The sequence below is a fragment of the Botrytis fragariae genome, assembly GCF_013461495.1.
Source record: "Botrytis fragariae strain BVB16 chromosome Unknown tig00000795, whole genome shotgun sequence".
Taxonomy (NCBI): domain Eukaryota; kingdom Fungi; phylum Ascomycota; class Leotiomycetes; order Helotiales; family Sclerotiniaceae; genus Botrytis; species Botrytis fragariae.
In genome coordinates this window covers 1,114,262-1,128,942 of record NW_023501011.1, presented here as the reverse complement: position 1 = coordinate 1,128,942, position 14,681 = coordinate 1,114,262, and the positions used below count along the sequence as shown (strand labels likewise).

The 14,681-nt window shown below is 42.5% G+C and overlaps 4 protein-coding genes across 4 annotated transcripts; 1 reads left to right on the top strand and 3 right to left on the bottom strand.

The window, feature by feature from the left end:
* Nucleotides 1–2,051: 2,051 nt before the first annotated feature.
* Bfra_007255 (uncharacterized protein) lies at nucleotides 2,052–3,593 on the top strand (the record flags this gene model as incomplete). Its single annotated transcript, XM_037337629.1, has 2 exons — nucleotides 2,052–2,621; nucleotides 2,916–3,593. The coding sequence occupies 2 exons, from the start codon at nucleotides 2,052–2,054 to the stop codon at nucleotides 3,591–3,593; spliced, it is 1,248 nt and encodes a 415-aa protein (XP_037187009.1).
* A 2,048-nt stretch (nucleotides 3,594–5,641) lies between these two features.
* Nucleotides 5,642–7,457, bottom strand: Bfra_007254 (putative aspartyl-trna synthetase protein; the record flags this gene model as incomplete). Its single annotated transcript, XM_037337628.1, has 3 exons — nucleotides 5,642–6,319; nucleotides 6,369–6,733; nucleotides 6,785–7,457. The coding sequence occupies 3 exons, from the start codon at nucleotides 7,455–7,457 to the stop codon at nucleotides 5,642–5,644; spliced, it is 1,716 nt and encodes a 571-aa protein (XP_037187008.1).
* A 1,136-nt stretch (nucleotides 7,458–8,593) lies between these two features.
* Bfra_007253 (putative ornithine decarboxylase protein) lies at nucleotides 8,594–10,079 on the bottom strand (the record flags this gene model as incomplete). The annotated part of the gene is made up of 4 exons (XM_037337627.1): nucleotides 8,594–8,763; nucleotides 8,818–9,366; nucleotides 9,420–9,815; nucleotides 9,869–10,079. 4 exons carry the CDS (start codon nucleotides 10,077–10,079, stop codon nucleotides 8,594–8,596), a joined length of 1,326 nt encoding a protein of 441 aa, XP_037187007.1.
* Nucleotides 10,080–11,740: 1,661 nt separating this feature from the next.
* Bfra_007252 (uncharacterized protein) lies at nucleotides 11,741–13,408 on the bottom strand (the record flags this gene model as incomplete). Its single annotated transcript, XM_037337626.1, has 1 exon — nucleotides 11,741–13,408. One exon carries the CDS (start codon nucleotides 13,406–13,408, stop codon nucleotides 11,741–11,743), a length of 1,668 nt encoding a protein of 555 aa, XP_037187006.1.
* Between the last annotated feature and the right edge of the window lie 1,273 nt (nucleotides 13,409–14,681).

Sequence of the window (14,681 nt, the reverse complement as noted above, 5' to 3'; positions counted from 1 at the left end):
TGTGTAAATCTTTCGACGGCTGAGAAGTTCCTGGTGAATATAGAAAAACGTTCCGAGGGCGAATTTTGAGTCTCTGATATTTTCAAGTCGCTTTTATCTAGAAGCTTTAGTTCTTCTCCCTTTTACACCATTTTTCACCTCAATCTACCTCCCTCTCCTTCTCTATCCTCCCCATATTTGAACTATTACTTGCAACGATGGATTTGTCTCATCGCTCACTCCATCTAAGTGGTATGTTATCGTTTAAACTCATCGTGTGTGTCGAAACTCTGACTTGCCAATCCCCTCTAGATTCCATAAACAAGATGTATTTAGTGTTTCGCGTTCCCCGACTCCACCCGATCCCTCGTATACATACCGAAAGTCTCATTTGTTTCCTGGCATTTTGCAAAAGTTTCTTGACGCTATCCGAATTCTACCGCGTTCGCTATAACAAGAAGAATACTCGAGACGCTTTCTTGAATTCGTTCGCTCATCAATACATTGAACAAAATCTACACGGAATTTCATTCAAACGCATGTGTGATTTAGTCCAAGATATATGGACTGCGAAACACTTTCTTGCTGGATCTGACTTGAACAAGCTTTTCGAGGGCGCTTCCTATGAGCGACAGCAAGATGCTGCTTTTCGAAGACTTATCAACGTCCCACTATTATGAGGCATTGGAAACTAATATCTGGCTGTCGAACCATCAGTCACATTACAAACCGCGTATCGCCCCATCTTTCAGGATTAGAAAATTACCTTCAACACGTCCACGTCCTTTGCCACGCGTGGAACCTGCTCAACTCAACTTTAATCAGGGTTACATGTCTAAATATCGACCAGTATCTGGCCCTTTCAAACCTTGCCTTGGTCCTTACGAAGATGATTATGAGTGCAGCACAGCCCTTCCCTTCCCTTCCCTTTCCAACATTCTATCCTCACGACACTCCAAAATCTCATTGAAGAATCGCTATTCAGCTTCGCATCTCAACACTTTCCCGCATACCTAGCTTTGAACTTCAAAACTTGCCCTAAGTCTATTGAGCTAAGCACCTGGAGAACGCATCTACACATAAACGCTCGTAATATTCGGCTCAATCCTACCTCTGGTTATGTTCTTGAAGACTTGCATTTCTTTTTGCATCGCTTGGATACAGTGAGACAATTAGCTGTACATCGGAGACATGGTGAGCAGACTGAATGCACTCTCAATATTAGGATAGAGCAATGGCTAACAAAGTCAGGGGTTCCTATTGAAGCAATCAATAGCATGTGCGCAGATAGCATTTGCTTGGCAAGAGCTTTAGAAGATCCACGAGCAGTTTTGCTAGGCTTGATACAGCAAAAAGTGCTCATGGTTTCAGAAACACTGACCATGAAATCCAATCTTCATTTTTTCATCAAGGCCAGACGACGGGAAGCAACAAAAGACGCTATGATCCTAAGAAGTATACTTTTACTCTAGGCAATATTTCAGAACGAGTAGACATTCTCCATTAGATAGCAATTCAGAACTTTTGATTGCTTCAATGTTGTAGCATCTTGGCATAATCCTTTATGTTGTATCAGTTCCTTATTTTTGAACCAATCATCACTTCGAATTTACAAAGTATTTCGAACAAGCCCATAGATGAGCTTCTCTGTCATTATACCACAAGGGGTCTTTGTAACACTAGAGATGTTCCAGCCTTCATGACTTTATATATTGAGTACCAGAGGGGAGGGGAATTGGTAAGAATTGAATCGTAGAGATGTTTGATGTTTGACATGGAGCTCTTTCAATCTATTCCATGTGTATCTGCTTCTTTCATTATTGATCTAAGGATATATATATGCTTTTGCCAAGTGATTTAGTAAGAAATTGTCTTTTTTTTCCTTTCACACCAACCATATAAGCAGCTAGAAGTTCCCCGAAATTTACCACACCAGGTCAAAGTCAAGCCGTCCAATACAAATCAAATCTTCCGCGCTTCTCAGCATTAGATCTTTCCATCGACGTACTCTCAAAAGACCCTTACTCTGAATCTGCACTTCTGATACCAGATCGAAGTTCTTCCAATTCAATATGAATGGCGGTCTTTGTCTCTGCGATATTTGCTGTTCGGAAGACGCGTCAGAAACCTCTGAAGACTCGCCACCGCAGTCGCCAGCTCAGAATACAAAACAAAAGGAAGAAGAGCTCGATGAAGAGTATAACCAATGGTGCGATAGTCTCACTGAGATCAAAGAGTATGAAGAAGGATTAGAACAAACTTTAAAACAGGGTCATGAATTCTTTGAGAATAATTTTCGACGAGTCGTGAAAAGGAAGTATGGGCGGATTTCCAATGATAAATGTGAAAGTATGAAGACAAAATGGGAAGAAATGGAGGAGAGAGGCGGAGAGGGGCTTGAATGCTACATAGAGTGGAATTTAACGGGTGAATTTGGGAATGACGGCGGTAGCGACCGTGAGATCGATGACGATAATAATGATGTGGTGGGACTTGAAAGTGATGAAGAGAAGGATAAGTACCAGAAAGTCGGTGATGGTGATTGGGAATGTTCTACTGAAGATTTGGGAGCGGCTATATGGGAGTATGAGGAGCTTGTTGGTTCGTTACACGGCGACGATCGACGTATGGCGCAGTGCTGTGTGTGAAGATGTCTAGAGTAACACAGTCCATTATGCGCTGCAAACTCAACTTTAACATGAGAAATTCTTTGACCCAATGAATTGTTCCGAAATTGAACTTGGTATACGGAGTATTTTCGTGGTGCTGTGTTGACATCTCAAGATTCCAGTACGGCGAATTTTTCTTTCTCGTCACTTATAAACAACATTCACCACGCCTTCCACAACTCGAAGAATTACAACCGCTCTAAAAGTATACACATTTAACATTCAATCACTTATCCATTGTAAAGTTCAAACATGCCCTATCAACAGCCCCACAACTTACGGGAACAAAAAAGGAAAGATCGAAGCACAACTCTCGAGAGGTCGCTTTCCTCCATTACTCTATCTCTCGCAAGATTTAGAAAAAGACGATCTTCAAGCTCAAGAATAACAAATCAAGGTCCGGTGTTCACAGTTACGCTTCAGAAAAAAAAAGATTCTGGCCAGGATCGTGCTGCCACCGGAGTGTCTATCAAGATCGGAGAAGGTTCGCCAGCATTAGAGATTTCTATAGGATCCATCGCAGCAACGAAAGCAAAGACAAAACACACAAGCTGTTGGAGTTCACGTACCAAAGTTACCTCATCCCTTTCGAGCTTTCCAAATCTGGAGACAGATATGCATGTACCTCGAAACTCAGTTCAAACCATCGGTTCTCTATCATCAGATATGAGTTCAGATAAGGAACTCAAGAGTCGCAGCATTCACTTTCCTGTAAAACTACCTGAGTTGCAGAGAATGAATATGCAGGATAATTTTATAAAGAGTCTGATAAGCAAGCTTACGAAAGAGAGACGGGAGAAAAGATTGGTACTGCGAGGCTCGAGGAGATACAGATATCTGGCCACCGTGAAGAGAGTTATGGATAGTGGTTGGGCCATTCAGTCGCAGGTTTTAGACAAGCTCAAACGGGGGAGGAAAAGGAAGTTTGATGAACAGAGTATCTAGCTGTATTTTGATGGCAGTTCACGTATACATTTGGTCAATATGTTGGAACTTGCCATTCTTTCGGTCAGACATCGGTTACACTTATCTAAGCTAGGACGATTAGATGGGGGATCGTTACAAGAACGGTTTAATCCTCAACTGTGAATCTAGTCTTGATTTTAACTGGCCATTTGAAGCGTCGATGAGGCATGATTGGAAGCGTTCAAATTTGAAGACCCATTCCAGTTAGTTACAGATAGTGAGAATAGACAGATATGACTCTGGAGTAATCGAATGGGGTTGAGTTTGTTCTGGAGCAGAAATTCGGGTTTGGACGAAGATGGGCATGTTTTGGGAGAAGAAATGAATCGACTAACGCATTCATAGGAATGTGCCGAGGGGACTTTAGTGTTTTCATACCGAAGTACCAAGAATTGCGACTGCGGGGACTTTACTGAAGTTGCATATAGCCTATACATATTTAACTCGTGAAAATCATTGAAGTCTTCAACTTAATTGCATTACCGTGTATCTAACATCATCTTCACTTTCAAATATTATCACCATGAGAAGCTCACGAAAAAGATACACAAGTAAATTCAAATGTTACGATCAATGAAGAAACTATAGATTGATGAATGTACCAATAATTTCTTCTCATTCTCATCCAACAAAATTTACATGATTAAACAAAGATTCACTCTTCAACCAAACCTGACCTCCGGACAAATTGATAAGGCAGAGCGCACCAGCCCTGAATAGCTCGACAGCGTTAAAAGCAATAGAGGTGAAAATAAATCCTTAACTTTAAATTAAATAAGGAAAAAAGTATCAAAAATCATGCCGCAAAGACAAAACCTCCACCTGCAGAAAAATCCAAACCCACAGTAAGGATTCTGAGATTTGTTCTACAGGTATCATTGATCCCAACCCAACATTCAAACCATATTCCGAACAAAGTTTCAATATCTCATCCTGTGATACCACAAGTCGCCGTGATTCTCCACTCGCTCAAACCTCAGTTCTCGATTCAACTCCCTCTGTTCATTGTTCTTCAACTTTCACAGTGGATCGAATAATGAGCAAAGGGTTCTTTGACTAGATGAACTCTACATGCGTTTAGTTGTTAGACCATGCTCTGTGTTGATTCCAGCCTGATAGTTGTGTAGCACACACCCAGTCACATTACACTGTACATACGCGTTCAAGCTTAATAGAAGGAAATGTTATTGTGGCATCCACACTCAATATTCACTTGATCCCCAAAGTAAAAAAAGCTTATTACCTACCGCATCCGCAGAAAATCAAGACGAATCAATAGAACTGAAATTCAAAATGACTATCCCAAAGCCTAAAGTGATTAGTTTCGCGAAACAAAAGGTGCGAAGCCCCAGCCTGCTCTTTCCAGGGAAGGATTGTCATTAGTCCCACCTACTAACTTGATTTCAAGCTGAGTAATTGTAAAAGACGAATTCAGAGTTTGAACGAGTTAAAAGTGAATTGTAGCCAAGGATCGGAACACTTTGTTACTCAATAATTTCTGCTAGTTGAAATTTGTATAGGATTGCAAAGTAGACGTTAAGCGAGGTGTGTTAGCATTTCTCCACTTTACTTCGCAAAAATGATGCGATCATCAATTTGCAATTGGATCGGTGAAAACAGCACGATTGAACCAAATATAGAATCACGATCCGTGGAATTCTTTAATAATACTGATATGAACTTGGGTCTTCAGGATACATTATGACATTAAAATCTCGAATAAACACAAGGGCGCTTCTCAAGTTACTTCCTGCACGAATCGTCTGCATTCAAGGCCCAATGTGTCTAACCGATTTTTTGACCTGTTCATTAATCTCTCCTTCACCCTAGAATTACTGAGCTCTTGGTAGTCCTGGCTGTAGTCTGTTCATTTATATTCCGTGCCAAAAATGATTCAATTGTTGTTTCAAAGTTATCGTCACGTGTTGGCAACAGGAAGCACATAACCGTATTCTAAGATCGATGAACTCCATGTGTCTTCAAAAAAAAAAGTCATTCTCGACTCTAATATTCTTGAGAGGACAAGTCTAAGGACTTAATCTCTTTGGTGTTCTTGGGTAATCGCAAACCAAATGCACACTGGGCAAATTCAAATACCAAGCCACAACTCTATCCAGACCAATTCCTCCACCACCGTGAGGAGGCACACCGACACTCTTGAACACATCTACATATTCTTTAATACCAGGTTGGTTGGGGTCCAAGCCCTTCGATCTGATCACCTCCTCCAGTTGCTCTGGTAAATGTAATCGTTGACCACCACTCAGAATTTCCTGTCCACGCATCATGAAATCATATGCGTTGGTGACGGCAGGATTTTCGGGATCTGGCATCGCGTAGAAGGGACGAGCATCGACTGGGAATTTGTCGAGGACATAGAAATCAGTATTAAACTTCTTACGAACGAGTGCTCCGAGAGCCTTTTCTTGAGGTGTGCTCATATCCTCAGTGTCGGTGACGTTTCTGAATTCTTCGGGCCCTTCTTCACGAAGGAGCTTTTGACCTTCGGCAAAAGTAAGACGGACCTCCTTGCCAGGTTCGGGAAGAAGGAACTCATCGGATGGGTAAATTGAGCGGATAAGCTCAATTTCTTCACGGTAGTTCTCGGCAAGGTTGCGGAAAATGAAGAGAAGAACACCTTCGAGCATGTGCAAGACTTCGTGATAATGTTCATCAATTTCCATCTCCAAATCAAGACCAATGAACTAGAAACAATTTAGCATTTCATCATCTTTGCAGAGCAGGGTTTATTACCTCAGTCATGTGTCTTGGAGTATTCGAATTCTCTGCACGGAAAACAGGTCCAACACAGTAGACTCTCTTTCGGCCTCCGGCGATTTCAAATTGTTTGTAGAATTGTGGGGATTGGGCGAGATAAGCTTCTTTGTCGAAGTATGGCATTCTGAAAACGTTTGCACCGCCTTCGGAAGCAGCTCCGATCAAACAAGGAGGATGAAATTTCTTGAAACGATGGCTTCTCAGATAGTCGCAGAAGTAGTCCTCGACAGCGATCCGAATATCAGCGATAGCTTGGCTGACAGGTGCTCGTTTGTGCATAGCGGGGTTGTTAAGGTGAGAGGCCAGACTGGCTGTTGGAGTGCCTTCTGTGACACTGAGACCTACGTAAGTGTTAGTTCATTAGTACAGATCATTGTAGGATATTGATTTACCGGCAGCAGCTTCACTAAGATCTTCTTCCTCATCCAACTTCCCTACAGCTCTGCTCGCTGGTCCCAATCCCAACCCCAACATCTCAGGTGCAGTAGCTACTAAGTAAACTTTTCCAAGATGTAATTCGAAGTTTGAAACCTTTGTGCTCTTAACAGGCTCCAATGGCTTCTGTACAACAGCCTCAACGGCAACAAAACTCTCCAACTTTAACCCGCCGATCCATTTGACCATTTGTTTGCTGACTGGCTTGCCCTCCGCGCTGGCACTCACAACTCCCTGGACTGTCCAGTTACCCTCCTCTCTTAACTCCACAAACGCCATCTTCGCTCCTTGCATTCTTGCATTTTGAATCCATGCGCGAACCTTGATTGTCTTGCCGATATGCTGTTCTCCAATCTCCCTCAGATGTACACTTTCGGCTTCGAGCTTAGTGGTGTGTTTAATTTGTCCGTAATTATCTTTCGCAAGATCTTCAGCAGCAGCAGATCCAGCGGCAGCTTGTTTAGCAGCTTGCTCGGCGGCTTTGCGTGCCTTTTCTGCTTCCTTCTTGGCTTTGGCTTCTGCTTTTTTGGCTCCTTTCTTGGAGGGTTGTGCGGGGTCTTCACCGGCAGGTGGGGCGCCTCCAGCTGCGATGGCGGGGTCGGTTGGAATTTCTTTACTTGGTTCCGCCATCTTTGCGATTGTGAAGAGATTGGCTGTAAGATCGGGTGGTGTTGAATGATAAATTTCACGTTTATAAATAAAGTAAAAAATAATGGAGGGGTACTCTTGTATAAGTTGTGGTTATGTTATGAGTAATGCGGCAAGAATTTAAGCGCTAAGGTCATAGCTTTTTTTTCGGACAGGGGTCACACAATCAGATGTCATCGTTGAGATTTTTGTGTATATTCTTCTTTTGAACATAACATAGGTAATCTGGCTACTGAGATAATTCTATATGACCATTCGTTCAACCCGTAGGTAAAGTCGTCGTAATGATTCAACACATACCAACCACCTCAACTGCCATCTTTGTCGACCTATTATGAAGAGTCACTGGGTGAATCTTATTCATTTCCCCAGTTGGAGTCACGACGAGGTTGGATGGCTCTGCTGGCTTTCTGATACGTGCTACGCTGAGAATTGATGTCTTACCCGAGTTGAGTGGTTCTTCAAAATCCATTTCTTGTCCAGAATTTATAACCTCTCCTGAGCTGAGGATCTTTAGTAATTTGAGTAGTACGTCTCTCGAGTTGAATACTGCTTCTAGATCAATTAGGAGTCTATCGTTCGTTCTAGGCTAAGTGTGTCTGCTAGGTCAACCACTTTCCCTGATTCATGCAACACTTCTGCTGATTCAACTATTTTTCTTCAACCGATTATTTCTCCTGAATGTACTGTCTGCACTGTGTTAAGAATATCTTCTAAGTTGTGAACTCTTCCTGGACCAAGTGATTTTCTTCTCAAGTCAAGGACTTCTCCCAGATCAATTACTGCAATTTGAATTCAGACGCTATAAGCTCACGAGAAAAGTCCAGCAAACATTTTTTTGCCGAAAAACTATATTTTATGAAGAAGGGGCAATTTTCTACTAAGCTTAACTATAGTTCTCGAGTAATTCTATTTGGGAACGTCTTAGCTGACATGCATTGATTTTGCGTTGTGAGATATGCCCTCTTCTCCTGTGTTTCCAGATGTCCGACATAACCATCCCATTCACCATTAACTTTTCCCGAATCCTGATCCTAAAGAGAACATCAAGCAAGTTTATAAGCCAGTTGGTACTTTTGATAAAATATAAAACACTACTTGAGTAATTTGCCAAAACATTACAATTCACCGGTAGGAATTTTGAACGCCGTGCTCATTGGTGAGCAATTCCCCTCTTCACTGCTAGAGTCCTCAATCTGTGTATAATCTTGGAGATTGCTACAGATATAGATAGTACCCGTTTGATTGGAGAATCCGTTGAAACGCGTCGCTGTAGCTGAAGTATAAGCTGCAATTAAAGTCAGTCAACCATCAGGAAGAGTGGTTCGGTCTGAGTTCTCACCTCCCATATTTCTGTACACCAAAAAATCACCAACTTTAACTTCGCAGCCGAAAGTGGTGCTCCGACTCACACAATCTGTACTGTCACATGTTGGCCCCCAAATCTTGTAGGTATGATTCCCAGTCTTGCGTGCAATCGTCGTATTTAGTTTGCTTTTGATCAACGTTGGCATGAACTCTTCCTTTTCAATGAGCCCATTCATAAAGTTTCCGTATACACCATCGTTTTGATATAACATTTCTAGATTTTTGGAAGATTCTGTCGTCGTTGACACCCGGCGTGCTATGATTTTGCAGATAAGTGTGAATGCGCTGCGCGCATAGAAACGTCCAGGCTCTGCAATGAAAGTTGTTTGCTCTGGAAATACTGCTTTAGATATGGCGTTAGATACAGCTGTGGCCATATCTCCAAATTCAGATTCTGTGGACTGAAATCCACCGCCAATATCGAGGATTCTTAAGGAAAATCCTAAAGATTCTGCAATATCCCAGACCAATCTTGAATCTTGAACGGCTTTTTGAATTACTGCGGGATCTGAAGCACCCGATCCTTGACATAAAGTTAACTCTGTAGCATATCACCATTATGGGAGGGCTCTCTACCGATATGAAAACTAGTTCCAACGACATCCATACCCAGTTTTCTCGCGCGTACAAGAAGTGCTTGAGCCGATTCCAGTGGCGCACCGTATTTGTCACCTAGGGCAACAAGAGCACTGTTATCATTTGCAAAAATTCTAAGCATCAGTTGTGCGTTAGGCATGTATTTGTTTATGCTATCCAGCTCGTCGAGATTGTCGAAGGTCGTCTTTCTTATGCCGGCATTGTAGGCAAAAGCAAGTGCTTCGGGTGCCTTGCATGGATTCGCAAAGATAATGCTGCCAGGATGAGCACCCAATGATAGAACGGTATGCATTTCCTCCACGGATGCACAGTCAAATCCAACGCCGAGTTGCATGAGTATTCTCAGCATCACGGTGTCAGTATTACATTTAACGGCTAATTTGCACATCAGTTCCATAGAATACAAAAGTTGCTGAGCTCCATCTTACCATAGAACGGCCGGACGAAAGGCAGATGAGATACCCAAAGATCATGTTGACGTCGAATCACTTCTATATCTACAACGAAAAATGGATCGTTATAGCCAAGTATATGTGGGAATTGTTCTATATGAGCAATCTGTTGGTATATGGTGTTATTCAATAATTGTTCTGCGGGTTTTGGTGATCCTCTGCAAGTGCTGGTAGTTAAATCCGACATAGTTGAAAGGAATCGGTTGGTTTTCCCAGAAGTTTGATTCTGAAGCACGCAGCATCTTCGTGAGTTGGGTTTTGTAAAAATTTCATGACAATCAATCTAAGGGAGAGACCCTTTACGTATTTGTGCCACACTAAACCTCAGACCTACCGGGGTCACTAAATCTTAGATATTGGCTACACAAAATCTGAGATGTCTGTTTCAGATCATACAGCTTGTATTGAAAAACACACATGTCTCACCGCGGGACATTTTGCGAGTGGCATATGCCTTGAACTCTGCACCTCATAAAGTCCTGGAGTTTTTGGATATGGCCATTACACATTCATAAAGATGAATGTTCTTTTCAATTGTTACAAACTTCCCAGAAGTTAATAAAAAGAACTGTTATGGCTAGTCGAAGAAAAGAAAGTGGCGGCTATAGTCCATTTTCTCTAAGGGGACGGAGTGGCACCTCTCCCGATTTACTTTATAAGGTTCTGCCAATGTTCCTGGCATTCTAGCCACGGATTTTTCAAATCGTTCAGTTATTTGAAATGTATTCATTGAGTCTGAAGGCATTGGAGGCATGGCGAAGAAATCAGAAAAGCTGAGATATCAACACCGAGCAGACACCGCCAGAGCGAAACACTTTTCTCTAGGTGCGTTGCCCCTGCAACAGCAGCCTTTATTAACACAGTTGGAGCGGAATTTTGAATCCAAGAATGCTAAATTCATACGCATTCGAGGCAAACGCTGTCGTTATACTTCAATCAATTTCACTTCAGGGGCTCCTTTTTTCAATAGCAGCGGCAGCCTTGAACTATGTAAGTGATTATTTTGCCAAATCGAATGTTCCATAACTTAAAAAATCAACAAATTCAAGGGAAAAATGACGAATGTTTCGATGCTGCATAGTGTTTCAGCCTATTGTTGAAGAGCATACCCTTATTGGGCCTGACAATCACGCCAATTCATGGGGAAATACATGTTATTTGGAGAAGATCGATAGCCATCTGAAACAATTCCATTTTGTCAATGCCGATCAATGCTGATTATTAGGAGGACCTGCTTCCGTTTGTGGCCCGTGTTGCAGTTACTCAATGCATGGTTGACAGAGCAACATTGTCAATCTAGTTAAAGATTTCTACGTCACATGGGCCAAAATCGCTAGACCTTTGAATATTACACGAATTCTAGGATCAAAAACAATTCATTACAAATAAAAACTACATTTATCAATAAGTACCAATAGGAGTACATGCACACGGAGTCATCTGTGATTATTGTATCTTTATGTCATAATTTATTCAATTAAGAATTTAAAATGCTATCTACTCGTCTTTCCATACCCAGACGTCTTCAAAATCTTCGCACCACCTTGTACTACCATAGTCTCGCGTATCCAGCCCTTCTTTTTCTAACTCATGTTTTCAAATAAAATAAAATATATATCTTTCTCACATTCCTGAACCGTTTCCCAACCATATTCGTTCAATCTCAACTGCAGAAATTCTCAGAGCATACTCGCCCTTTTCCAGGAGGATTCTCTCCCTGATTCCCCATCTCGGTCCTTTTCATTTTTTCCATTGCCTCTTCGGCTATCATTTCTCCCCCAGATCCAACGTTGCGCCCTCAAAGCTATCGAAACTCGGCCCAGTAGCTTCGATCAAGATACAAGCATTCTAAAATGAGCGAGTGTCTAAATCCTCCAACTTTGTCACAACATCTTGCAGAGACGGAGATAAACGGCGAGATCTGCGTAAGCTTCTGACCACTTTTGAATGGTTGATTTTCATTGCATCCATAATAGTAGAAGCTGTCGGTGAGGGATTGCAGATAGAGCTTCGTCTGCTACTGCTACGAGATGTAGCTGCAGACCCTGTCTCAGATGCACTGTGTGTTGATTTCAACAAAGTCTGATGGCGAGTCAGAGAGGGTCTTCGTTGACGTTCAGGCAATGGAATATCGAGATCCATTGCGTCTCCATCGTCATAGTAATCAGGAGTGGAATTGATCAATCCTGTTGGGACTTGAATGGAAGCAAGTGAAGTGTTTGCCACGATTAAGAATACTGCATCGTCGATGTCCATGGAATCTTCATCGTAAACTGGGTCAGAAGTAACAGTCGAAGGAGTATCAAGCATAGCATTTGGGGTTTGAATGCTAGCTGGTACGATTCCGATTTCAAGCCCAGTGCCTGGACTATTTTGTACGGGTTGAGGTGTGGGGAGACTCTCAGATGGTACATATTGATGGATAACGGGCGAAGAAAATGAGGCATCTCGGGCGCTGTTTCGTAAGCTACTAGGACCCTCAGAAAATGATCTTGATCTAGGCTTGGGCTGTGTAGATTGCGACCGACAGAAGCTCTCCCGTTCCCCATTTTGAGATACCTCGGATGTGGAGAAACGGCGGCTGGTGGTGTTGTCTCTGCTGATACTCACACCCCTAGATGTGGGTATGGAATAAGATCTCGAATTGACATATGTTGGTTGCGTAGCCCTGCAGGTCTGAATCTGAGCAGTTGAGTCCTTTGGTCGACGGAGAACCGATGGGTTGTAGATATTCTTTTTTCCTCCATGTTTAGAAGTAGAAGAAATCATGGTCATGTAGACACTCTTCGTAGGACGTGGTGTACGACCGCCAACTTTGGGTTGCGCCATGTTAGATGATGACTTTGGCTTCTGAGCCACGGCGTTGGAAGATTGTCTTGGCTTTTCCCGTGGCTCATGGAGGCGCTCTTTAGTACTGAGCAACTCCGAAGGGCTGCTTTGATTTGCAGATACCAGCCCGTTCTTATTGAGAAGTGGCAACCCAATAGCTGTTCTGAACCAATCGCTCACCAGATCCTCATCTGTGAATTTTCGAAGCTCACTCATCAAGCTCAATGATGGCGAAAACACCTTTTCCAACCACAGTTCGTTGACAATCAGCTGTAATCGACCAAGGTCAACTCCATACAGATCACAAGTTTTTTTCAGAAATTCTCTCCCGAACATTTCAAGTAGAGGCACACTTTCCAATCCCCAGCCGTAGTCATTTTGTTGTCTGCGCGTTAGCTTGGAGAAAGGAGTGCGGAACATGAGGACTACCGAAAGACGCTCGAAGTGTTGCGCAGGGTTGCGATGCAGTGGCAATAGAGATTTGAGTTGTAGGATGTCATCTCGTTTGGATGCTTCGAGTTGCTTTGGAGCTGCGATCTGTTTTGAAGCAAGAAGGTGCGCAATATGTTGCTCCCTGCTCTTTTTCTGTTTGAGAGTCTGTTCAGTATCGTGTCCAACATTGCTAGTTCTACTAGCCTGCCCCCATCTTGCTACCCAACCGCGCAGATCCATGTTGATGCTGGCCATGTTCAAAAGAGTCGAAGTTGCAGTTGATGGAAGGTTTTGGGTTTGGGTTGAAGTTGTTCTTGAAGAATTTGTGGGTGTAAGTTGATATCGAGAGTTGAGTCGATGAGGAAGTTTTGTGATTTGAAGTTAAGTTTTGACAAGAAGCCAATGAATGAGATGGCAAATTTTCGACAGCGGGGCAAGGCCTTAATATGTAAAAAGAGGCCAACAACAACAGATGCTAGTGTATGATTTGCTTATCAAATCCCCGTGTGCGTATATGTTTACGGCGCTGGTACGGTCAGGTGTGTATATCAGCAAGATATTTTCAGTGCAATATCTTTGTTGAAGTGAGGACTGTGTCAACGACTTGTGATCTCTTATTTCTCTCGATGATGGGAGGGATAGCAGGTTTATATGAGCACAATGCTGATATCTTTGCTACGGCGAGGACCGTATCATCTATTTGATGTTTCTCAAAGTCGCGAGCCATATGCTTGCATCAGCACAGTATTCTCAGAAAATATATGTGCTACGGTCAGGACCGTATCAACTACTTGATGCCTTTTATCTCGCTCAATATCGCGAACAATATCATGCTTATATTAGCACAACATCTTCAGTAGGATATTTTTGTTACGGCGAGGATCGTATCAACTATTCGATGTTTTTCCTTTCGCTCAACATTGAGAACGACAGCATGCTTATACTTTACCAAGACATTTTATCTACGGTGAAGACCGTATTCACCCCTAGAAGTGACTTATGATATTGATACGGTTGAATTGATTACCAATCTGCCATCATATCCAGGAAAGTGAATCTCCCGAAGTCGAGGCAACTACCTATTTCTAGCCCTAGTATTCACCGTACATAGACATTTCGGCTAATCCACTAGAACTTGGTAAGAGAAGATAGGCATTGTGCACATCATCCTACAAAAGGCTAAACAGACTGCATCAACAAGAAAACTTGATTAAAGACGACGTAGAACCTACTCTGTAGTTATCGATGACCGATATACCTGACGCTATGTTAGGATGAAATACCGTAAAAGTAGCAGTGAAAGGGTTTCAGAGCACGGTTTATAGTTATCGCTAATTTAATCGAGTCGAATATCATGTGAAAAGACCCAAGGTTGAGCAAGTTGATTACGTTGTAGCGATTTTGGTTGAGTGAAGCCTTGATTACAGAATCAAGGGTTATATTGATTGAAGGTCATGAAATCGAAGAGGTGCTGGCGAGGGGGTGCGCAGAGTGCGCTCTCCAAATTTCAGACCACGAGCGATATTGT